The sequence below is a fragment of the Capra hircus genome, chromosome 18 (assembly GCF_001704415.2).
Source record: "Capra hircus breed San Clemente chromosome 18, ASM170441v1, whole genome shotgun sequence".
Taxonomy (NCBI): Eukaryota; Metazoa; Chordata; class Mammalia; order Artiodactyla; family Bovidae; genus Capra; species Capra hircus.
The window spans coordinates 41,074,198-41,099,703 of NC_030825.1; the positions used below are offsets into that span (position 1 = coordinate 41,074,198).

General features: G+C 39.5%; 1 protein-coding gene across 1 annotated transcript in view; it reads left to right on the top strand.

Annotated features, from left to right (window-relative positions):
• HYDIN (HYDIN, axonemal central pair apparatus protein) overlaps positions 1-25,506 on the top strand; it is a 346,678-nt gene that overhangs the window by 56,180 nt on the left and 264,992 nt on the right. Inside the window, 2 exon segments of the mRNA XM_018063160.1 lie at positions 2,188-2,387; positions 11,863-11,987. Coding sequence (XP_017918649.1) covers positions 2,188-2,387; positions 11,863-11,987 — 325 coding nt within the window.

Below are 25,506 nucleotides of genomic sequence, written 5' to 3' on the forward strand. Positions count from 1 at the left end.
TATGTTTGCTAAGAAATTGAGAAATGGAGCAATCAAAGATGTCTCACGCCAAGATATTAAATCCAGGCCTCTGGAAGGATGTGGATGCCAGTACCGAGATGGGGAGGCAGTAAAGGGACAGATTTAAAGTGGAAAGAAGGTCATGTTCAGGACCTCAGTCAGCATTGTGGAGCTCTTGTGAGCATGAGAAAAGGCTGCTCCTGTAGACTGATTCAGTAGGCACTGTCAGAGTGAACTGGATTTCAGGCCCCGTTCTTTCCCTTGGCAGGGCCTCTCTGTGCACAGTTGTAGGCAGTGGTATTAGTCAGGGACTTTGCTCTGGGCCATGGTAAGTTTGTAGCCATTGAGATGCTGCTGGGGCTGCTGGGTGTGAGTTTGGAGTTCAGGGAGGCAGATTTAAGGCTGTGTCTTCCATGGGGTCGTTTGCGAAGAGTCGGACACAACTGAGTGACTTCACTTTCACTTTTCACTTTCATGCATTGGAGAAGGAAATGGCAACCCACCCAGTGTTCTTGCCTGGAGAATCCCAGGGACTGGGGAGCCTGGTGGGCTGCCGTCTATGGGGTCACACAGAGCTGGACACGACCGAAGTGACTTAGCAGCAGCAGCAGCAGCAGCAACATGAGACCACTCCTCGCTGTTTTATCTTTATATTTTTTTATATATTTGTGTATGTATTACATTGTACATTAGATATTCTTCGTTTACTCATTCATTGTCTCCACCATCACTGTGTCAGCTCGAGGTGATCTGTGTCTGTGTTGACTACTCAGTTGTGCAGCCAGACCCAGCTCAGTGCTTGGCACCCGAACACTGATTAGCGTGGTTGGATGAACACACTAATTGGGAGTACCACTGCTTTCCACTGGGCCTGTGGGTTTCATGAAATTGAGTGCATGGCCTTAGGGTCTAATTGTCAGTTGGTCAGACATTCCCGTTTTCTGCTCAGTGCTTCAAGTCCAAAGAGGTTTTAAAACCCTCACCACTGAAAACCATTTGTTCTGTGAATACCGAAAGGAAACTTGAGTTCCAAGAGGCCATGATACTTAATCAGGATTGCCTTGCAGCCAAAAACACATGCTAAAATGATGGGGAAACTTGAAGGAAAATGATCCTGGTTTGGATAGAAAATTTCTTTCACGGTGGTTCTGAGCTTCTGGCCTGTTCTTGAGGGGACTGTTAACACTTCGCTTCCACATTTAGGTTTGCTTGTTGGTGAGCATTTACTTTTCACTTTGGTGCATTGAGGGTAAGAATTCCAATTTTATGAGAGAAGGTAAAGGGTGACTTAATTCAGTACTTCTGTTGCATTTATGCATTTAAACTTAAGACAGGGGAAGATAGATGCCCAAGACCTCAGCATTTTTATTTGGAATGGTCAGTGATGGCTTTGCACATGAGGTGAGGTTTGAAATGGCTCTGTGTTCTTATCTATTGTTGTATAATGACAGACCACTCCCAAATTCAAGTGTTAAGGCTCATAAGACTATTGTTTAGCTAAACTTGATGGGATCCAATCATGAGTTGAGTAAGCAACTGCTTAACTTGGCTGGGCTCTCTCATATACCTGGTGCCTCAGTCTGGTCTAGCATGGCCCTGGCTGGGATAACTGGGCTGCCATCCTGCAGTAGGCTAGACCAGACTTACTTACGTGGCATGATTTCAAGAGCTAGACCGGAAATGCCCAAAACTTCTTGAGGCTTTAGCCTGGACCTGGCATAGCATACCTTCTACCAAATTCCATTGGTCAGAACACAGTTGAAGAAATAGACTCCACTCATGATGGAGAAGCTGTACAGTCATATTGCAAGAGTGTGGTCAGAGATCATTAATTGGAGCTATCAGTCTAATAGATGGCTTGAAGGATAAGTAGGTAGGGTTTAGAAGGAGGACATGAAGTTACTGGTGTGAACCTCCTCTGGTCTAAAGAAGAATGCACCTCAACTATCCTGCATCCCACCTCCCTAATGTCTGAGAAACACAAGAAGTATAAGCTTCTCTATTGGCTTGCAGGTTTTAATTAATCTCATTGAAAGTACATCTTTCTTGAGAAGGTTTCATAAAATATATATATATACACATACACTACACTGTTTTCCAAGGTGCTTGGCATACAGCCATATTTCTTATAGTTATCTTGATCATGTTGGTGTTTTCACAAGTAATGATTATCTCCTTCTCTTGTAGGATTATGCCCATATGTTGACCTGTGTTACTGAAAGAGAAAAGTTTATTGTGCCCATCAAAGCTAGAGGTGCACGAGCCATCATAGATTTTCCTGACAAGCTGAATTTTTCCACTTGCCCTGTCAAATACAGCACTCAGAAGATCCTGCTGGTACGAAACATTGGCAACAAAGATTCTGTGTTTCACATCAAAACTCATAGGTATGCATTCCTTCAGCTCTTGGTTTTGATTGACTCTAGCTAAATCTAGTCCACACATGTAATTTCCCAGAGTAGCAGTCAAGATGCAACTGCTTATTATAATCTTCAGTTGCAAGGATGGAAGACCTCCTTGATATGGGGCAGACTTCCTCTTCATCCCATGAGAAAACCAAAATTCAAGATTACCTGTTTGGTGAAGGTGGTTTTCTGAAATTCTGGATAAGAGACTGAGCAATACAGAGATTGTATAGCTTGCTCAAGAGCGCACAGCTAGTAAGCGAAGGTGTTCAATGTGAATCTGTTTATTTGTTTGGTAGCTACAGTGTAGTAGACAGTGAGACAGTACAAATATGGCCTTCAAGGACCTCTCTTATAAGGCAGGAAAGAACAGTTGTTATGGGACGTGAAAATGCTGGCTGGTTCAGTTCAGTTCAGTCGCTCAGTCATGTCCAACTCTTTGCGACCCCATGAATCGCAGCACACCAGGCCTCCCTGTCCATCACCAACTCCCAGAGTTCACTCAGATTCATGTCCATCGAGTCCGTGATGCCATCCAGCCATCTCATCCTCTGTCATCCCCTTCTCCTCCTGCCCCCATCCCTCCCATCATCAAAGTCTTTTCCAATGAGTCAACTCTTCGCATGAGGTTGCCAAAGTACTAGAGTTTCAGCTTTAGCATCATTCTTTCCAAAGAAATCCCAGGGCTGATCTCCTTCAGAATGGACTGGTTGGATCTCCTTGCTGGCTGATTAGCAGGACCATAATAAGAGTGGCCAGCTTGGGAAGACAGGAGACAGAAGGTCAAGTTCTTTTCTGTGGCTTTTTGAAAAATAGTGCAGATCCTGGGCTGAATCATGAATTCATTTTCATAAGGACTTTATCTGTGGAATCCTTTGCTAGTTTAAGGATACATCTCTTCAGGCATTTACTTCTGCCTGGTTAGACCACGTAGACTGCCTTTCTGGGAATTTCTTGGCTTAGGGTTTCCTGGACTGAGCATGTATGTCCAAACCCCAAACCTGTAGAAGACACACATCCAATATGAATTCCCTGGAGTTCCTCTTTCCCTCCTGCGGAACCAAGGTAGACATTTTCCCTTGTGCTAATGTTTTGGTAGCCTTTGACGTTTCTCAGGTTTATATGGGGATTTTGTTACCAGCCCCCCTGACTTCACCATCCCAAGACCTTGTCTCCTGCTTTGGCAGGGCTGTTAAAACCCAGGCTTCAAGGGCTCAGTAGCCTACTGCTCTGGTTCTTATTTTCCTGAGGATTTGAATCCTGTGGATTTGCCTTTTCTTTTCTTATTTTTACACGCTTAGCTACACACTTACATAAGTTATTTTTTTTTATCCAGACTTCCTAGCTATTTTCTGGTGGGAGAGTTTTCAGGTTACTTGGTAGCAGGGATGCCATAATATAGGTTGAGGCACATCCCACAGGAGGGAATTTGTGCTTATTCTTACATGTGTCCCAGGAGCATCACCATCTGTAAACCAGTTCATGTGGATTCAAGTTTCTGTCTGGTATCATTTGTTCCTGGCTGAAATCTGCTTTAATATTTCTTGTAGCACAAATCTAGTGGATATTCTATCAGTTTTTGTCTACCTGAAGAAAAAGCATATTGTCTTCATTTTCGAAAGATTTTTTCTCTATAGAATTGTGAATTATGTATACATTTGATGAATATTGAATTATATATACATTTTTTAGTACTGGAAAGATGTCACTTTATTGACTTTTGGCTTACATTTTTCTAATGATATTTTAGAGATTTCTAGCTTTGTTCATCTATAGGTCTACAGGTAATTATATCTTTGTCTTGGGCTACCTTCAAGATTTCTGAAGATATTTGATTTTAAGCAATTTAAATGTGATGAATCTAGGTGTGGATTTTGTTTTTGGTTATTTTTTAAGAATTTTATTTTGCTTTTATTTTGTTTTGGTTTTAATCCTGCATGGCATTCTCTGAGCTTCTTGGATCTTTCACTATTTTGGGGAAATATCAGCTATTATCTCTTCAAATATGTCTTTTGCTCCATCCTCTTTCATCACTTCTTCTGCTTATAGGAGTGCTCTATCTGCCACAGGTGAACTCCTCGGCACTTGTCTCTTCTTAATTAAGAGCAGAGCATTGCCCATTTTTGTTTGCCCTGCAATGTCAGCTCTCTAATGGGTTTGAGAAAAATTGTGATTTTGTGGTTTATCTTTTTTTTTTTCATTGTTAGGGTAGGAGAAACACTCTTTCAAGCTTTCTTCCTCCTGGGTGGAAGCAGGACTCTAACCTACTTTAGATAAATCAGTCAGCAGAAGCAAAGGAAAAACTCTTGTAAATCAGTGTCTGCTCAGGTTGTCAAAGTACTTATAAAGCTTTTGTTTGCATTTTGTGGTAAGACTCATATTTTGATTGAAGGGAAGGGGGCAAGTTGTTCAACTGGCTCACTGTCACTTAGAAAGAACCAATCTCTTTACATTAAGAAAAAAGACCCTTCATAACCACCATCCATAATACATGTTAAAAACTTCCTGTTACATTGATGATATTCCAGTGAAAGAGAGAATCCACATAAGGTGGAAAAACAAACACAGGCAGCGTATCTTCCTGAATTGTTTGGCTGGATCTTCACAACTACACGTAAATGGCAATACATTCATATAAAGTAAAACGAAGTCACAGATTTAATAGTATGAAGTTGCAGGAAAAGATCTAAAACTTTTGTATCCATACAACTGAAAGTGAATCATAATATAGAAGCGCTTCTAAGGTAACATGGTGAGCTAACTCAAGGACTAGCCAGGAATCATAATGACATTAGAAGCTCAGAGTCCCACATTTTAATTTTACAGGTGAAAGAAGTAAGGTCTGAGAAGGAAAATGACTTATTCAAGTTCTCCCAGTAAGTTAATAATAAAACTTGGATTAAAAACCAACATGGGCCAGTTCTGGCCTTGTTTACCTTAAGATCCATTCCTCGCCCTTCCAGACTTTGTTCAACATCAATGTTGGGCTGTGTTAGCCCCCTTGCCTGCAGACCTGCTGGATGCCAGCTGTGTTTGTCCAGGGGGGTGGGAACTAGGAGGAGGTTGGAGAGTGGGAAGAAGTCACAGTGTTTCTCTTTCTCCCTTTCTGACTTCGGTAGAGTCCCCAGCAAAGCAGCTGCATCTCCTCTGCTGTTCTAGCTCCTGTCAGACAGACCTGCCATGGTTCGAACTTCTACCCGGTCCCCAGGATCTGCTAACACTTCCTCCACTCCTTTTGTCTCCAGCCCAGTGATGGAAGTGGCTTACTGCTGTTACCAATCCCTGAGCTAGTTTACCATCTTAAGCTGGGCTTTTCATAGCTTCCATCTTCTATATAATCAAATCTTTCAGTTGAATTTCCTATTCATTTTTGTTTTCCTGCGTAGATTCTGCACCAAATGGTACTTTAATGTTCTTTCCTCTAAATGTCTGTATTACAACCATGATGTCGATTCTGTGAGTTACTTCCAAATCCTTCCAATAAATCCCCTTTCTGTCTAAGTTAGCCAGAATTGGTTTCTGAAGAATGCAGCTGATTTTGTGGTCACATTGTATTAAATCCGAATGTCTGGGGAGATCCTCTGATGACTATTCTAAAAAATGTGTAGGTGATTATGTTGCCCAGGCAGGACTGAGGACCCCTCTTTCATTGACAACATGATTCTCATCAGACATAGTGGAGCAGTAATAGTTTAGGAAGTCAAAAAGTCTTGCTTCTTTTATGGTCATTATACAGTTAGAAATATCTCTCAGGGAATTGTTTTAAAAAAGCAAATCATATTATTTTCATTGAAATAATAGTTTAATTAATGGCTAAGTTTATAAATAGGTTCATATAAATAACAAAAAATAAAACTCTCTTTATGTGTCTGCTGCTCCCATTAGAATATGAGCTTCTCAAATGCAAGGATTTTATCTCTTTTCATTTGTATGTCCCCAGCATCTAGCAAAGTGTCTCAGAATAAATAAGTGCTCAATAAATGTTTATAGGATGCCTAACCAACAGTATATCACAACAGAGCTACAACTATAAACCTCTACAATAACTTAAAATGAAAAACATGCGCCAAGTACAATAAAAGAGGCATAATGTTTTTTTACACTATAAAAGGAGCCTCAATGTGCTGTAAAATATACAGAGAACACAAACAATAACTTTTCAACTTTATTACAGATTTGACCTAAAACTCTTGTAGGTACCAGGATAAGTTTGACTATTAAAGTAGGATTAATTTTGGAAGGTGAAATAGAAAGAATGAAGAAGCAATTTCAAAATCTAAAGTCTCAATTTAGGAATCAATTAATAAGATTCTCTAAAGGAAAAAAAAACTAATTTTATATTCAGTGTTTAATATAATACAATCAATATTAGTCTTCTGCTAAAATATTGAATCATTTGGATGGGATCATTTTAGTTCTTACGAGCAGTTCCTAGTGAATTGAACAAAAAACTCAAAGTCTTTCTCATGGCTCATGATTTTTCACAAACCTGAATTCCCTCCCTGATCAAGTATGCAGTATTAATGAGGATGTGATATCAAAACCAGACATTCTGGTAGACAGAGCCAGCCTTATGCCCTGGAGGAACAGCACCCTTTACCTCTTTGTAAGATCATTTTCTGGTACTTGGTATTCTCTAGCCTTTTCAGTCTGTCTGCCTTTAGTAAAATGAAGTACAGAATCAAATTATAGACATGTTTAAACACCAGAACTTAACACACTCTCTCCAATTAATGTCTGATTTATTGAAGAAGCTTAGGCAGCTCTAAGTAGCAATGGCTCTCCCAGGTGACTTTCTAACCACTGAAGAAGTTTAGTGTAATATAAGCCCAACAATTAGCACAAAAAGGAAGAAACTGTTACCACTCTTTAGAATTAGAATTTCTAGAGGTCCTAAGAAGAGTCCCTTTGTCCATAGAAAATTAACTTAGGTTCTGTAATGTAATACTAATTGATTCCAAAACTGTTATTTTGCTACTGAGAAATGTTTGAAAAGATAATGAAAACACAGCGTAGGAAGAAAAATATTAGGAACTAGGAAAGCAGAGATAGAAGAAAATACTATATCTTTTCATGTGTTTGTTAGCCATCCGTATGTCTTCTTTGGAGAAATGTCTATTTAGTTCTTTGGCCCATTTTTTGATTGGGTCGTTTATTTTTCTGGAATTGAGCTGCATAAGTTGCTTGTATATTTTTGAGATTAGTTGTTTGTCAGTTGCTTCATTTGCTATTATTTTCTTCCATTCAGAAGGCTGTCTTTTCACCTTGCTTATATTTTCCTTTGTTGTGCAGAAGCTTTTAATTTTAATTAGATCCCATTTGTTTATTTTTGCTTTTATTTCCAGAATTCTGGGAGGTGGATCATAGAGGATCCTGCTGTGATTTATGTCGGAGAGTGTTTTGCCTATGTTCTCCTCTAGGAGTTTTATAGTTTCTGATCTTACATTTAGATCTTTAATCCATTTTGAGTTTATTTTTGTGTGCGGTGTTAGAAAGTGATCTAGTTTCATTCTTTTACAAGTGGTTGACCAGTTTTCCCAGCACCACTTGTTCAAGAGATTGTCTTTACTCCATTGTATATTCTTGCCTCCTTTGTCAAAGATAAGGTGTCCATAGACATTTCTCCAAAGAAGACATACGGATGGCTAACAAACACATGAAAAGATGCTCAACATCACTCATTATTAAAGAAATGCAAATCAAAACCACAATGAGGTACCACTTCACACCAGTCAGAATGGCTGCGATCCAAAAATCTGCAAGCAATAAATGCTGGAGAGGGTGTGGAGAAAAGGGAATGCTCCTACACTGTTGGTGGGAATGCAAACTAGTACAGCCTCTATGGAGAACAGTGTGGAGATTCCTTAAAAAATTGCAAATAGAACTACCTTATGACCCAGCAATCCCACTGCTGGGCATACACACCGAGGAAACCAGAATTGAAAGAGACACATGTACCCCAATGTTCATCATAGCACTGTTTATAATAGCCAGGACATGGAAACAACCTAGATGTCCATCAGCAGATGAATGGATAAGAAAGCTGTGGTACATATACACAATGGAGTATTACTCAGCCGTTAAAAAGAATTCATTTGAATCAGTTCTGATGAGATGGATGAAACTGGAGCTGATTATACAGAGTGAAGTAAGCCAGAAAGAAAAACACCAATACAGTATACTAACACATATATATGGAATTTAGAAAGATGGCAATGATGACCCTGTATGCAAGACAGCAAAAAAGACACAGATGTGTATAATGGACTTTTGGACTCAGAGGGAGAGGGAGAGGGAGATGGTGGGATATTTGGGAGAATGGCATTCTAACATGTATACTATCATGTAAGAATTGAATCGCCAGTCTATGTCTGAAGCAGGATACAGCATGCTTGGGGCTGGTGCATGGGGATAACCCAGAGAGATGTTATGGGGAGGGAGGTGGGAGGGGGGGTTCATGTTTGGGAACGCATGTAAGAATTAAAGATTTCAAAATTAAAAAATAAAAAACTAAAAAAATAAAAAAATAAAGAAATTGAAAAAAAAAATAAAGAAAATACTACAGTGTTTTTCTCAAAGCCAGGAAGCTGGGGCCAGTTCTTGATCCTTTCTGAGCCTTTAAGAAAGGAAAGAACTTTAAAGACAATAAGACTCACCTTCATCTCCCATCAAGTAGAAATTCTTGAGATACCAGAAGTCTGCTCCTCTTGTATTCCACCAAAATGGTAGAAAGATTAAGTAAAAATTAGATATAGCCTTTAAAAGTTGATTATAATTCAATTCAACATGTTTTGAGAGGCTCTTATGAGTAAATAACTGTGCATGGGCTGGTGAGAGACACAAAGATAAATCTAACCAGGTGGTTTCCACATTCAGGGATAGTCTGGGGACATAGGGAGAACTTGAACTTGAGGGCAAGCTTCCATCCCTGCTGTACCACTCACTAGTTGTAGCTTTTAGAGCAAACATTTCTCATGTCTAAGATGCAAATAACAGGACCTGCTTTCTCAAGGGTTTTGAGGACTAAAAGAATTGACATATATGAAATGCCTACTGTAGTATTCAGCATAGAGTACATGCTCTTGAAATTTTGTTTGCTTTCTCTTTCCTTTCAAAAGTCTCTAGCTATTGAGAGGCATGAAAACTTATTATAGTACAAAGTAAAAAGTAAAAATAAAGTTACAGCTTCCCCTGAGAGGAAGGAGACTTTATTAATAAGAGGAAGAATCTGGAAAGATTCAATTTAAGAGGTAACTCCGAGTGTGGGCTCTGATGGGTGTCTTTGGAAGGAGTATGATCGGAAAACAGTGAATGTTCCTATACAACCCAAGCAGTTCTGGAACGTGCATGTAGGGGGCACTGTCTGGCTGGAAGGAAGGAGATGCAGTGCTGGGGAGGGTTATGGGTGAAGAGACTGAAGCCCTCCCACCCTGTGCACCCCAGCCTGATGGGAAACGTGACAGGTATACCAGACGTTTGGACAGATGTATCTGTTTCATGAGAAAGCCAAAACTGGTTGGAAACAGATTTCTTGAGACTTTAAATGTCTAGGACTTTGAACTTTATCACATAAATTACGGGGGCCACTGAAGGTGTTTGAACGAGGTGTTACGTCCTCTGTGTGTTTTTCACAATGTCTCTGGGGCAGAGTGAAGGATTGAAAGGACGATAATAAATACCTGATCCTATCCGAATTCTGAAGATCATCCTCTGTCTCCTTTTCCATCTAAGGGCTGCCGGTGAGGCAGATAACAGTAGCAATAACAAAAATAATGACAAACATCTGTTTAGCTCTTCCTACGTGCCAATTTATTCTAAGCACTTTACCTATGTCAGCTCCTTTAATTCTCACTACAATCCTGTGAAATAGGTGCTGTCATGACCTCATTTTGCAGATGAGGAGACTGAAGGTTGAGTAACTTACCCAAACTCATGACTGATCTGGGTTTTGAACTTATTCAGTTGACTCCAGGCTAGTAACTACTACCTTATGGTACCCCTACAGCAGTGCCTGGAGCTCATCGGAGGATTGGTGCTGAAGGTACAGGAAAAGGACAGACAAAGGAATGGGAAAGTAGTGGAAGAAAAGGGCAATCCAAGTAGAGAGCAACAGAGAAAATTAACAATTGTCCACGCTAGGAAGCACTTGAGATCCTGCAGTGATAATCTGAGGTACCACCAAGTGCTACCCAGACTGTAAGCTCTGTACCCTCAAAGAAGAAAGGTTAGATTTTCTGAAATTAAGTTCATTATCTAAGGGAAGATTTTAAGGAATGAAGACTCTAAAAATGCTTGCATTGAAGTAAATAATCAGAAACAGCTTAGCCTGCCAGATACATTGTCTGGCACATTACTTTGAAAAATAAGCAATTTAAAGGAGTGAAGTGGACCATGGAAAGAATTAAATGGGCTGGGTTTCCTGTTTAAAAGGAAGAGCTCTGTAAGTTATTTAAGGTACATCACGATCAGATCCAACTTCTCTCTTACTGCTCCTTTCCAGGGCGATTAAACTCAATTATTTCCTGTTCCCAGATCTACCCTACCTCCTCATAAGGTCTCCTTGCCTAAATTCTATTTTCAAGAGACAGATCTCCCCTTTCCAAATGCTCTCCATCCTTTTCCAGCTTACTCTCACCCAGGAGGCTGACCTATTTAAGAGGTCAGTAGGCTCCTATGCCTTTGGCTTTTGGTTGGGGTCAGTCAGTGGGAGCCCCAGCAGGCAATCAGACAAAGGATATAAGGTCAAGACACTTTTCACCCTAGAGTCGTACGTGTGAGGCCCCCTGGAATGACTGTAACTCTTGACTAAAGCCCTTGGAGCCTTCTCTTAGGCCACTGGTGGGTTTCAAAACCACTCCTCCTTCTTGGCTCTTTGGGTATTTGTGCTCTTTGGTAAGTGTTCTACTGTTAATAACCCGGGGTGATCATATCGTCTCTTGTAGTTTCCCTATATCCCTTCACCCTTTTATTATAAATAGACCCTTTGTTAAACTGCTCTCATCTCATCCTCAAGCACTTGTGTGATAATTTTCCTTTTGAGACTTTGATGCGGTTTTTCCATTGTCAAACCTTCTCTTCTCTGAACTCTTCCCCAAACTTGGCTTTTATCTCTTTGAAGGCACTGTTCTTTTGCAAATTACAGTATTTGCATACATGTTATAAGTCCATTCTTCACTGGAATCAGTCAGTGAATGTTCAAAGAATGGCTAAATGGCAAGGATACAAACAAGACTATTATGCACCATTTCAGTTTTTCTTAAATTTGTTGTTCTATATCTGTTATTTTAATATTAATGTAAAGCTTTTCTACATTAAGGAGGAAGTATAATTCTGAATCACTGAATTGTGGTATAGAATGCGCTCTCTCTGCAGACCTGGAACTCACGTTTCCTCTCCCCTTCCCCTCACACTAGTCGGCAGTGTGTCCTGATGGTGTGTGTCTCCATGTGTGTTGCAGGCCCTTCTCTGTAGAGCCATCTGTTGGAACTCTTAATGTAGGAGAGTCCATGCAACTGGAAGTGGATTTTGAGCCACAGACTGTGGGCGATCACAGTGAGAGACTTATTGTGCATTATGACACAGGTATGCATTATCCTTTGGTAAAAGTTCTACCTGTTATGAATGGTTGGATGGAAAACATGATTAAGCAAAATAGGAAATGGTTATTTTGAATGCATTAGATTAAAGCTAAGACCCACAAGGTAAAGAACTAAAGAGTAAATGCCTCCAGCAGAAATAATGTTGAGCCACATATGAATCCCACCTACCAGTTTCCCCAATGCTTGAAAGCCTGAGAAATACAGGGCTCAGAAGAAAGGGAAGGAACCAGTTACCCAGAAGTTACTGAGGTTATTTATATGTAAATGCAAACTTGAAATTAACTTAATATTCCTTGGGCTTTCAATTTACTGCTGCCTTTGTCTAACATTTAAAAAATATAAACTCAAGTTCAAAATGTTCTTCTGCATGCCCTCTAGTCTGTGTAAGATCTGGTTATTTAATCCTTAGAATATGCAAATATCTTACTTAGCATCTTACTTAAATCTGGGGCTTTGTTGCTGCTAGCATTTTCTTAGAGGCCCTGCCCTGCATAATAACGAATATTTACTTACTGTTTTTGCAGCTATTTGCTCTGTGTTCATGTAGATTGCATGTACATTATGCCAGTCTCCAAAATTGGTTTGCAAATTAATATATGTTATCTTGTTGTTGTTGTTCAGTCGCTGAGTTGCATCTGACTCTTTTGCGACCCCATGGACTGTAGCCCACCAGGCTCCTCTGTCCTGCTATTTATTATTTCATGATTTTTCTCACTTTTTCTCATTTCTTCTTTACCCATTTATGTTGATTGACCCAGATTGTCTGCATCAGAAGGGCATTGTAGGGAGAAAATAGTGCACAGTCAGGGAAAAATCAGCAAATAACATCTAGGTCACAATTCAGAATTGCTGGCTTTGTGGATGTGTGTCTGAGCAAGACCAATCAAGCCCTTGCTGTAGGACCTGTGGGTAAGTGGTCCTGGCTCCACAGAGCCCAACATAACAGCATCTCATAACCAGTCGTACAGTCTATATTTATCTTTAAGGAGTGGCGGCTGCACTTTGCTGGAGCAGCCATGAAGAGATACCCCACGTCCAAGGTAAGAGAAACACAAGTAAGACGGTAGGCGCTTAGAGGGGGCATCAGAGGGCAGACAGACTGAAACCACAATCTCAGACAACTAGCCAATCTGATCACACAGACCACAGCCTTGTCTAACTCATTGAAACTAATCCATGCTGTGTGGGGCCACCCAAGATGGACGGGTCATGGTGGAGAGGTTTGACAGAATGTGGTCCACTGGAGAAGGGAATGGCAAGACACTTCAGTATTCTTGCCTCGAGAACCCCATGAACAGTATGAAAAGGCAAAAAGATAAGACACTGAAAGATGAACTCCTCAGGTCAGTAGGTGCCCAATATGCTACTGGAGATCAGTGGAGAAATAACTCCAGAAAGAATGAAGGGATGGAACCAAAGCAAAAACAACACCCAGTTGCGGATGGGACTGGTGATAGAAGCAAGATTTGATGCTGTAAAGAGCAATATTGCATAGGAACCTGCAATGATAGATCCATGAATCAAGGCAAATTGGAAGTGGTCAAAAGGAGATGGCAAGAGTGAGCATCAACATTCTAGGAATCAGTGAACTAAGATGGACTGGAATGGGTGAATTTAACTCAGATGACCATTATATCTACTACTGTGGGCAGGAATCCCTCAGAAGAAATGGAGTAGCCATCATGGTCAACAAAATAGTCCAAAATACAGTACTTGGATGCAATTTCAAAAATGACAGAATGATCTCTGTTTGTTTCCAAGGCAAACCATTCAATATCACAGTAATCCAAGTCTATGCCCCAACCAGTAACGCTGAAGAAGCTGAAGTTAAACGGTTCTATTAAGACCTATAAGACCTTTTAGAACTAACACCCAAAAAGGATGTCCTTTTCATGATAGGGGACTGGAATGCAAAAGTAGGAAGTCAAGAAATACCTGGAGTAACAGGCAAATTTGGCCTTGGAGTACAGAATGAAGCAGGGCAAAGGCTAATAGAGTTCTTCCAAGAGAATGCACTGGTCATAGCAAACATCCTCTTTCAGCAACACAAGAGAAGACTCTACACATGGACATCACCAGATGGTCAACACCAAAATCAGATTGATTATATTCTTTGCAGCCAAAGATGGAGAAACTCTATGCAGTCAACAAAAACAAGACCAGGATCTGACTGTGGCTCAAATCATGAACTCCTTATTGCCAAATTCAGACTTAAATTGAAGAAAGTGGAGAACACCACTAGACCACTGTGGTGTTGGAGAAGACTCTTGAGAGTCCCTTGAACTGCAAGGAGAGCCAACCAGTCCATCCTAAAGGAGACCAGTCCTGGGTGTTCATTGGAAGGACTGATGTTGAAGCTGAAACTCCAATACTTTGGCCACCTGATGTGAACAGCTGACTCATTTGAAAAGACCCTGATGCTGGGAAGGATTGAGGGCAGGAGGAGAAGGGGACATCAGAAGATACGGTGGTTGGATGGCATCACCGACACAGTGGACATGGGTTTGGGTGGACTCCGGGAGTTGGTGATGGACAGGGAGGCCTGGCATGCTGCGGTTCACGGGGTCGCAAAGAGTTGGACACGACTGAGTGACTGAACTGAACTGAACTGAATGTGTCCACAGTTCACTGGCTGCTAGCAAGACAGATCTAGCCTGGACTTAGCTTGAGCAGAAGGCAGAAGTTTCAGCCCTGGTAACCCAACGGTGAAAGAGTAAGAGCAGAGTACAGAAGCCATCATGGAAGTCAGTGTTTCTAAGCAGTGCCATTTCAGTGTCCCACTGACAAAGCATGGGAGTTCTGTTTGCTTCACACCCTGGCCTGCCCACAGTGTTGTACTGTTCATTTTAGGCATACTGGATATATAAAGTGATGTCTTCTAGAGGTTTTAGTTTTTATTTCTCTAATGATTAATGATGTTGGGCACCTTTTCATGTGCTTGCTGGCTTTCAATTTATCTTTTAAAATTGTTTCAACTCTTTTGCTCATTTTTATTGTTTTTCCTTTTATCATTAATTTGTAAGAGTACTTTACAACTTGTTATTCTGAATACTAGTCATCTGTCAAATCTATGTATTACTAATCTTCTGTTCCATTCTGTAGATTGCCTTTTCACTTCCCTAAAGATATTTCTTGACAAGCTGACATTTTTTATTTTGATGAAATCTCTGTTATAATTTTTTTTTTCTTTTAAGATTAATGCTTTTTGCCTTCTTGCCAAGAAATCGCTACCTTTTCCAGGATCATGAACATGTTCTCTTATGTCTACTTTTATAAGGGCAGTAGTTTTGGCTGCTTTGTTTAAGTTAATGGTTTATCTTTTATTTCATTTTTGCATATGTGTCAGGTGCAGACCGTGCTTCTTTATTTATTTTTACCCTGTGGGTTATCAGCCGATCTCCTTTCTATTATTCTGAAATTCCACAACTACTTACTATATTATTCTCTTACATATTCTACTATTTGTCTATTATTTATTCCTTTTAACCTGTATTTTATGTTTCCCATTTTTTTTGTGTACTACTCTGAATGCTTCCTATGCATTGTCCCATTCAGTAATTTCTTCTTTGGTGAATACTCATCTGCTGAATTTTAATTTTTCAATTATTTATAATTATTTTAATTACTGAAAGCTTATTTCATTCTGTCAAATCTGATTGCTCTCTACTCTTATTTTTCATGTTTCCCTTTTATTTCTTTAATATAATAAATATAGTTATATTGTATATTTGGTAATTCAGACATACTAAGTCTGCTCATCTATTTATTTATTTGTTTATTTTGTTGTTTGCTGTTCCTTATGGTTTTCTATCATGGTATCTGGTAGAGGAGGAAATATGTCTTTCTTCCTCTGTTTTGTTTTTTAAGATGTGGCCCCTGTAACAAAGGACAGATTAACGAGAGAAGAACATAAAAATGTTTTTAATATAAGTTTTATGTGATATGTGAGCAGCTGGTAAATAATTCACCTGCAATGAGGGAGACAAGGGTTTGATCCTTGGTTTGGGAACATCCCCTGGAGAAGGGAAAGACCACCACTCCAGTATTCTGGCCTAGAGAGTTCCATGGCTGTATATATATAGTCCATGGGGTTGCAAAGTGTCGGACACAACTGAGCAACTTTCACTTGCAACTTACTTGAGCCTCCATAAAGAAATGATCTGAAGAAGTAGTAAAATCTGAATTTCTTTACGCTAGGTTTGCCCTTCAGGGTGGAAAATTGTGGGAAAATGTGACAGGACCAAACAGTGTTTGAACTAAGCATAGTAAATTGAGACAGTAAGGCCTGTTGATTCAGATTCCTCTTGGTATCCTTCTGTATTTTAAGGTAAACATACTTTTTTCTACCTGGTATTGAAAGGCACCTCTCACATAGGGGATCTTATTACCTGCTTCAGGGGAGGTTAACAAAGTCCCTATTGCACCTGCCATTTCTTATATTCCTTCAATTTGATATATTTAATATGTCAAGGTGCCTTGTTTGTGGTAGTATGTTATGGATCTCTTCATATCTTATGCCTCTTTCTGTTTTATAATTTTTGGATTTAGTGTCATCACTTTGGGCAAGTCCTGAACTTTATGTCCTGTCTTAGGCATCCAATGTGATAGTTAAAACAGAAGTTCAGTTCAGTTCAGTTCAGTTCAGTTCAGTCGCTCAGTCATGTCCGACTCCTTGCAACCCCATGAATCGCAGCACGCCAGGCCTCCCTGTCTGTCACCAACTCCCGGAGTTCACCCAAGCTCATGTGCGTTGAGTCGGTGATGCCATCCAACCATCTCATCCTCTGTCGTCCCCTTCTCCTCCTGCCCCCAATCCCTCCCAGCATCAGAGTCTTTTCCAATGAGTCAACTCTTCGCATAAGGTGGCCAAAGTATTGGAGCTTCAGCCTCAGCATCAGTCCTTCCAATGAACACCCAGGACTGGTCTCCTTTAGGATGGACTGGTTGGATCTCCTTGCAGTCCAAGGGACTCTCAAGAGTCTTCTCCAACACCACAGTTCAAAAGCATCAATTCTTTGGCGCTCAGTTTTCTTCACAGTCCAACTCTCACATCCATACATGACCACAGGGAAAACCATCGCCTTGACTAGATGGACCTTTGTTGGCAAAGTAATATCTCTGCTTTCGAATATGCTGTCTAGGTTGGTCATAACTTTCCTTCCAAGGAGTAAGTGTCTTTTAATTTCATGGCTGCAATCACCATCTGCAGTGATTTTGGAGCCCCCCAAAATAAAAGCTGCATATCTGAGGTTATTGATATTTCTCCCGGCAATCTTGATTCCAGCTTGTGCTTCTTCCAGCCCAGTGTTTCTCATGATGTACTCTGCATAGAAGTTAAATAAGCAGGGTGACAATATATAGCCTTGATGTACTCCTTTTCCTATTTGGAACCAGTCTGTTGTTTCATGTCCAGTTCTAACTGTTGCTTCCTGACCTGCATATAGGTTTCTCAAGAGGCAGGTCAGGTGGTCTGGTATTCCCATCTCTTTCAGAATTTTCCAGTTTATTGTGATCCACACAGTCAAAGCCAAACAGAAGTTCGCAAGATAACAAAGGCTGGTAGGGCAAAAGACAGCCTTGGCACTAGATTATTTCCTGATATTCTTCATTTTGCTTTAATGTCCTTATTTTCCTATCAGGTTAGTGATCAATTTTAAAGTAGTTTGAAAAATGTTTTATTGTGTATTTTAGTTATTTCAATCTCTAGTTTAATATGCTGCTTAAAACTGACTCTAATGTATGTCTTTTTTTCACATTATAAACAGCTGTATTTATACAGGAGTTAGATTGCCCATACATCATCAGTAGAATCAAAACTTGACAGAAGACCAGTGAGAATCTAATCTAGTCCCTAGCTTTGTTTGCATGTGGAAAACTGACATCCTAAGAAATTAAGTGGCTTGCCTGTAGCTCATAGAAGTAGTCAGAAGCACAGTTAGAACCCAAACTCAGACTCTCACAACTCTCACCAGTGCTTTTTCCTCCACAGTGGATCATCTCCCTAATCTCTTATATTACTACATACACATTTTTACTCCCTTAATCTGTTGACTTTAAAATGCAACTATCTGTACATTCTCCTTGCAGTCCTCAATCTGGATTTTACTTTTATGTAAGTATTTGGATTTGACACACATACTTACATTTATAGTCTCTTGCTAAAGAAAGTGAATATTTGTATATTAAAATTTAGTCATGCATAGAAAAGTTGATTTCTGTACACTGAGGTTCTGGTGTCAGCTTTGATTTTTGAATAAAGTCATTTTCTAAAGATTGCAGACAGAGATAAACTGTCTTGTAGCATTTTCCTTACATGAAAAGAACTGCTGATAAGAATATGCTTTCATCTTTATTGTGGGTTATCAATGACCAGGACTTATAACCTTTCATTAGTGAAAAACAGTAATGACTACCTAAACACAATTAATCACAGAGCTTTTCCAAGCAGCCTTGATCACATTGGCTTGTCATCTCACTAAATAAGCATCTGATTGAACTTTCTGCAGCTGTTTGAAGTATGAATTGATTTGAGGAGGGAAATTTAGCATCATTTTTTCTTCATACGTCTTCAAACAATGTTCCAGAAGGAGAAGCAGGGATACTCCTCAGCAGGAAGTACTCAGTCACTTTTCTAACAGTTGTGTTTATGCCCTTCCACTGCTGGTCCTTCACTGGATTTAATTATTGATTAAATACAGCTAGGACATGTTTTCATGACATCTAGAGCTTGAACCAGTGCTCTAGCAATTATGGTGGTCAAGTGTAAATTTCACCAATATCGAATATTTTACTCATTATCATTTTCCTGAATCATATCTCTCGCCTCCTTTCCTCCTGTGTATGCCCTTCCATAGTGAAATCAAGTTTGTTCAAACAATTGATTGTACCTCAGGGATGATTTAGTTATATTTTTATTATAGTCAAAAACTAAGAAAGAAATGAAGTAACTTGTGGTTTTTACAAACTACAAACCTCCAGAAGAGAATTAGGAATACAGTTTCTCAAAGCTACATTAATAACAGTGAAACAGAACAAAAACCAAACTAAACAGAACAACTAGTAAATGAATTCTATCATTTCACTGAAACTGAGAAGTGAAAATGTTGACTACTGGGAGACAAATAGCTGCAGTAGGAAATGGCAACCTATTTCAGTATTCTTGCCTGGCAAATTCATGGACAGAAGGGCCTCAAGGGCTGTAGTCCATGGGCTTGCAATGAGTCGGGCCCAATTGAGCATGCATGCACACATGTACAGGAGACAAAGAAACAATTGCTTAACTTTCACACTTTTCAACTGGGTATTGAGAAACTTTATATAATCTAAGGATTCAAAGAAGTATCAGTATTCAGAATAGGCTTAAAAAAGACATAGGTTCTAAGATTTTGGTTACTTGAATGAGCATTAGAAGTCGGAGCATAGCAGTGTTTTTTTCTTTAATGCCTGGTAATGTTGCTATAACTTAGAGCTGACATTACTGGCATAAATAGGAAACAGAGCTAATACACTTATTCAGCATTTTTGAAAATGTTATGTCTTTTACTAAAGTAGAGATAGTTCAATTCAGGGATCAGAAGTTGGCAGATAGGCTCTTTTCCCCAAAGGTGTGATGATGTATTATTAAATATATAAGCAATCATATTAATACCTCACAGAGCAGCTTTATGAACAGTTATATATTTTACTCTAATAAACCATGAAGAAATTATTTTTTTCCTCCTAAAAGCTAATAAATGAGTACCAAATTATGATACAGTAATTGAGTGTGATATGCTATCTTGCAGTTAAAACTGCTAAATAATATACATCTGAATATAACTGTTGCAGGAAGGGGGACCCCTTGCAGGGTCCGAAACTGGGCTCTTGCCTAACACTTGGAAATGAATTGTCCGAGGAGACACATGTGCTGACAAAACAAGAGATTTTATTGGGAAAGGGCACCTGGGTGGAGAGCAGTAGGGTAAGGGAACCCAGGAGAACTGCTCTGCCGCGTGGCTTGCAGTCTCGTGTTTTATGGTGATGGGATTAGTTTCCAGGTGGTCTTCGGCCAATCACTCTAATTCAGGGTCTTTCCTGGTGGCGCATGCATCACTCAGCCAAGATGGATGCTAGCCAGAGGGATTCTGGGAAGTGGACGGACACGCGGTGTCTCCTTTTGACCTTTCCCGAACTCTTCCGGTTGGTGGTGGCTTATTAGTTCCGTATTCCTTATCAGGGTCTCCTGTCATAAAACAACCCATGCAAATGGTTACTCTGGTGCCTGGCCAGGGTGGGTGGTTTCAATCAGTGTGCTTCCCCTAACATAACCATAGAGAATTCACTGGTGGTCCAGTGTTTAGAACACTGAGCTTCATAGCAAGGGGCCTGGATTTGATCTCTAGTCAGGGAAATAAGATTTCCTGCATGCTGCCAGGTTAGGCCAAAAAGATAAAAAATAAAAAACCCTGCTAACTGACTATACTCATGCAGATTTACCTGTATGAGCTTTGTGTCAATTGTGCAATTATTATAATGAATTATAAACATTCTATAAACATAGAATTACGAAATCTAGCAAAACATCATTACTATTTAAAAAAAAGGAAATGTTTTAACATGGCTTTAGAATCAGTGCAAATATTCTTTGACCTAGGAATATTTTTTTGTCTATATTTTTGTCACAGTTTTGTTTTCTTTGCCTCTTTCCACAGTTTAGGATAGGGAATGGCAGAGATTAGATGGTTAGAGATTGTTTAGATAAGTAGAACGTTTTTGAAAATTACATAGCAGTGAAAAGTCTCAAATCATTAGATGTTAGTGCTTACAGAGAACATCTCTGTAACTGCCTTCTTTTTAAAGGTGAGTAAACTGAGGCCCAGGCTTCTCTGGTGCCCCAGTAGTAAATAATCTGCTGGCCAATGTAGGAGGCATGGGTTGGTTCCCTGGGTTGGCAAGAGCCCCTGGAGAAGGAAATGGAAACTCACTCCAGTATTCTTGCCTGGGAAATCCCATGGAGAAAGGAGCCTGGCGACCTACAGTCCATGGAGTCACAAAAGAGTCGGACACGACTTAACTAACAAACAACAAACTGAGGCCCAGAGGCATTAAGTGACGGAACATCTAAGTAAAGTTTGAACTTGAACCAGCTCTTCGGTTCCCTCTGAGGCCAGCAAATTTTCTATAATGCTATAATACTTTCTATAATACTATAGTATTAAATTGCAGATCAAATTGCTAACGTCCACTGAATCTTAGAAAAAACAAGAGAATTCCAGAAAAACATCTACTTCTGCTTCATTGACTATGTTAAAGCCTTTGACTGTGTAGATCACAACAAACTGGAAAGTTCTTAAAGAGATGGAAATACCAGACTGCCATACCTGCCTCCTGAGAAACCTGTATGCAGGTCAAGAAGCAACAGAACTGGACATGGAACAATGGACTGGTTCCAAATCAGGAAAGCAATGCATCAAGGCTGTATATTGTCACCCTGCTTGTTTAGCTTATGTGCAAAGAACATCATGCAAAATGCTGGGCTGGATGAAGCACAAGCTGAATCAAGATGGCTGGGAGAAACATCAGTAACCTCAGATATGCAAATGACACCATGCTTATGGCAGAAAGTGAAGAGAAACTAAAGAGCCTTTTGATGAAGGTGAAAGATGAGAGTGAAAAACCTGGCTTAAAACTCAACATTCAAAAAACGAAGATCATGGCATCCGGTCCCATCGCTTCGTGGCAAATAGATGGGGTCGCAATGGAAACAGTGACAGACTTTATTGTCTTGCATTCCACAGTCATGGCAGATGGTGACTGCAGCCATGAAATTCAAACATGCTTGCTCCTTGCAAGAAAAGCTGTGACCAACCTAGACAGCATATTAAAAAGCAGAGATATTACTTTGCCAACAAAGGTCCATGTAGTCAAAGCTATGGATTTTCCAGTACTTGTGTGTGGATGTGAAAGTTGGACCATAAAAAAGGCTGAGTGTTGAAGAATTGATGCTTTTGAACTGTGATGTTGAAGACTCTTGAGACTCCCTTGGACTTCAAGGAGATCAAACCAGTCCATCCTAAAGGAAATCAGTCCCAAGTATTCATTGGAAGGACTGATGCTGAAGCTGAAGCTCTAATACTTTGGCTACCTGATGTGAAGAGCTGACTCATTTGGAAAGACCCTGATGCTGGGAAAGATTGAAGGCGGGAGGAGAAGGAGATGACAGAAGATGAGATGGTTGGATGGCATCACCAACTTGATGGACATGAGTTTGAGCAAGCTCCAGGAGATGGTTAATGGACAGGGAAGCCTCCTGTGTTGCAGTCCATGGGGTCGCAAAGAGTCGGACACAACTGAGCAACTGAACAGCAGAAACAAGACTGTAATACTGTAGTATTATAGTATACTGTAATACTACTAATAATCTGCACACTGCCTTCTGTGCAGATTAAGAATACTGATTTTGGCATTGCCATTGACACTGGTGTGCTGGGTTAGCCCAGATCAAGCTGCATAATTTGTTTCCTGAACCCTTCAGAGAAGGAGCACTTCTGAAGATGTTTGATTCAGCAGTTCACTTGAGAGGTGAATTTGACCTTGCCGTGACCAGGAGATGAGAAACACTCTTTCCATCAACTTGCTAGTTCCCTAGAGAATCTATGGCTCCGCTCATATATTTTATTTACTGTCCTCCGTTGTCTGAAAGTAACTGAAACCACAGAATGAAATGTATTGTGGATATAGCTGGCTTCACATTTTGGGGGCAAAATTAGTTTTGCTCATGTTTGATTTTGCTTGATTGATAGTAGCAAAACATGCAAGAAGTAATGAGACCTTCCACAAAATACGTCTTTACTAGGACATAATAAATGAGTGTGGCTAACCTCATCTACAGTGACTGCAGAATTCAACCCCTGAAACTGATAAGAAACTATAGTGGTAACAGGCACTCAAGGGCACAAAAAATACCAATGGTGAGGTACAGCAACCTTAACCGTTCTCCCAGGCTTAACACCCTTGGCATCTTTCCTATCAATGGTCCGGCTGGGGAGAGGGACCCTATTAATGGTTGTCTTCATGAAAGTAGATGTGACTATCAAGTTCTTCAACAGCTATGGAAGCAAGACAAGAGTTATTGCTTCCTTCCCTTTGTGATCTGATGACTTCTGGAAGATAGTAGTGAAAAAAATCAATAGTAGATGGCTCTTGAAAAGAATACAGTGGCTTTTGTTATATTTCTGGGAAGGAACGTTTGGCAGTGAGCAACTTAAACTGATGATGTTAGTCTGTCTGACCCCTAGATTTGGATGAAATAAGTAAGCCCTGGAATCTTTTTCCTCGGTTAGATTTTTAAACAATGAAATATTTCAAGTAAGTGCAAAAGCACAGAAATAATGTAATCAACGGCCATTATATTTAACATATCTCAACACTTTGCCATATGATTTTCTTTCAGATGTTTTATGGATAACTAAACTGGTTATAGATGTGCAGTCGCTTTGTTACTCTTTTCTAATCTGATTCTCATGTCTTAGTCCTCAGAGGAGCCATACTGGTGCATATTAATGCCATTCCTGCATATTACTTATTCATAAACCATTGTCTTGAGTAATTTCAAACTTCCTGTAAATGGTATTATATTGTATATACCATTTCCCAACTTGACTTTTTCATTCAATATTATAGGTTTTTTTGTTTGTTGAAATACTTTTTAAATTTATTTGGCTGTGCTGCAGCATGCAGGGATCTTTAGTTCTCTGACCAGGGATTGAACCCTGGCCCCCTACATTGGGAGTGTGGGGTCTCAGCCATTGGACCACCAGGGAAGTCCTTCAACATTATATTTTAAAGATTTAAACACATAGATATATAGCTCTGATTCATTTTAACTAATGCAGCATGCTTCAGCATGTGAAAATACTATAGTTTATCTGTACTTCTATTGAATGTTAGAATATTCCTAGTTTTTTTGCTATTATAAACAATGCTGCAGTGAGTGTCTTTGTATACGTCTTATGCAACTGTGTGAGATTATCCTTAGGGATAAATAACTAGAAGTGAGATTGCTGAGTTACAGGGCAAATGTGTCTTGCACTTTCAGTTCAGTTCAGTTCATTTGCTCAGTCATGTCTGACTCTTTGCAACCCCATGGACTGCAGCATGCCAGGCCTCCCTGTCCACCACCAACTCCCGGAGTTTATTCAAACTCATCTTGAGCTTTACTGGATACGAAATTTATTGGTCAAGTGGTTGTACCAATCTGTATTTCTATCAGCAGTATATGAAAATTCTTATTTTTCTACCTACTTGTTAATATACTGACAAAACAGCATTGTCAAATGGTTGATTTTTGTTAATCTAATGATTATGAAATAGTATCTTCTTTTTTTCTTTTATATTTTTCTTATTACTAGTGCTATCTAGCACATTTAAAATGTTTCCTGGATGCCCTTTTTTTACATCAGAGTTTTGAACGAGTAATGTAATCAGATAGCCAGAAAATAAAGCAATATTTGAAAAGTACATATTGAAAAGTACTATTTCCATCCTACCACATTCACTTGACCCTTCTTTCATTTTAATGGTTTCTTGTATATCCTTCCAGTGTTTTTATACAAATAGCTGCAAACTTGAATTCATATTCTTATTTTCCCACCTAACACAAAAATAACATACTATTGGGTTGGCCAAAATGTTCATTCGAGTTTTTCTGTGTAATATGTTATGAAAAAAATGAATAAACCTTTTGGCCAAACCAATATGTATATTGTTCTAAACCTTGATTTTTCCACTTAATTGTATATCTTGGAGCTCTTTTCTTTTCACTAGGTACTTTTTAATACCTGCACAATATTCCACTTTTAGGTGTAACACAGATTTTTTAAACTAGCCTTCTCTTGATGAATGCTCTGTTTTTTTTCCACTCTGTTCTTATAAGGAACAATACTGTAAGGAATACTCTTCATCGTGTTCTGAATTATCTGTAGGATAAATTTCTAGAAGTGTGCTATAGGATAGTTTTGTAGTTTGGTTCTTTGATTCTTTGTGAGTCTGCTCCTATTTTTGTTGTGTATGCTGTTTTTAACTTACAAAGTATTGTTTCTTTGCATGTCTGGTTATGTTTGGCTTTTTTTAAAAAAATGTTGACAATTTGAAACATTAGATCAGGTACTTTAAAGAGAAATGAGTTCTTTTATCCAGGTTTCTGAGGGCAAAACCAGTTCATAACAACCAAAATCAAGGTTTAAAGTCCTCTAAAAGACATAGGCAGTTCCACCATAATACTTTTTGTGTGTGTTAACCTCTCCCTTCAATAGGCTTAGGACTTGGATTTCTGTGTCTCTTGCCCCCTTCAGAATGATGAAAGAATGATATAACACACAAGTATATCTGTGTGTGTATAAAATCAATACGTGAAAAGACGTTCAACATCATCTATAATTAGTTAGTTATTCAGTCGCTCAGTCGTGTCTGACTCTTTGTGACCCCGTGAACTGCAGCACACCAGGCCTCCCTGTTCATCACCA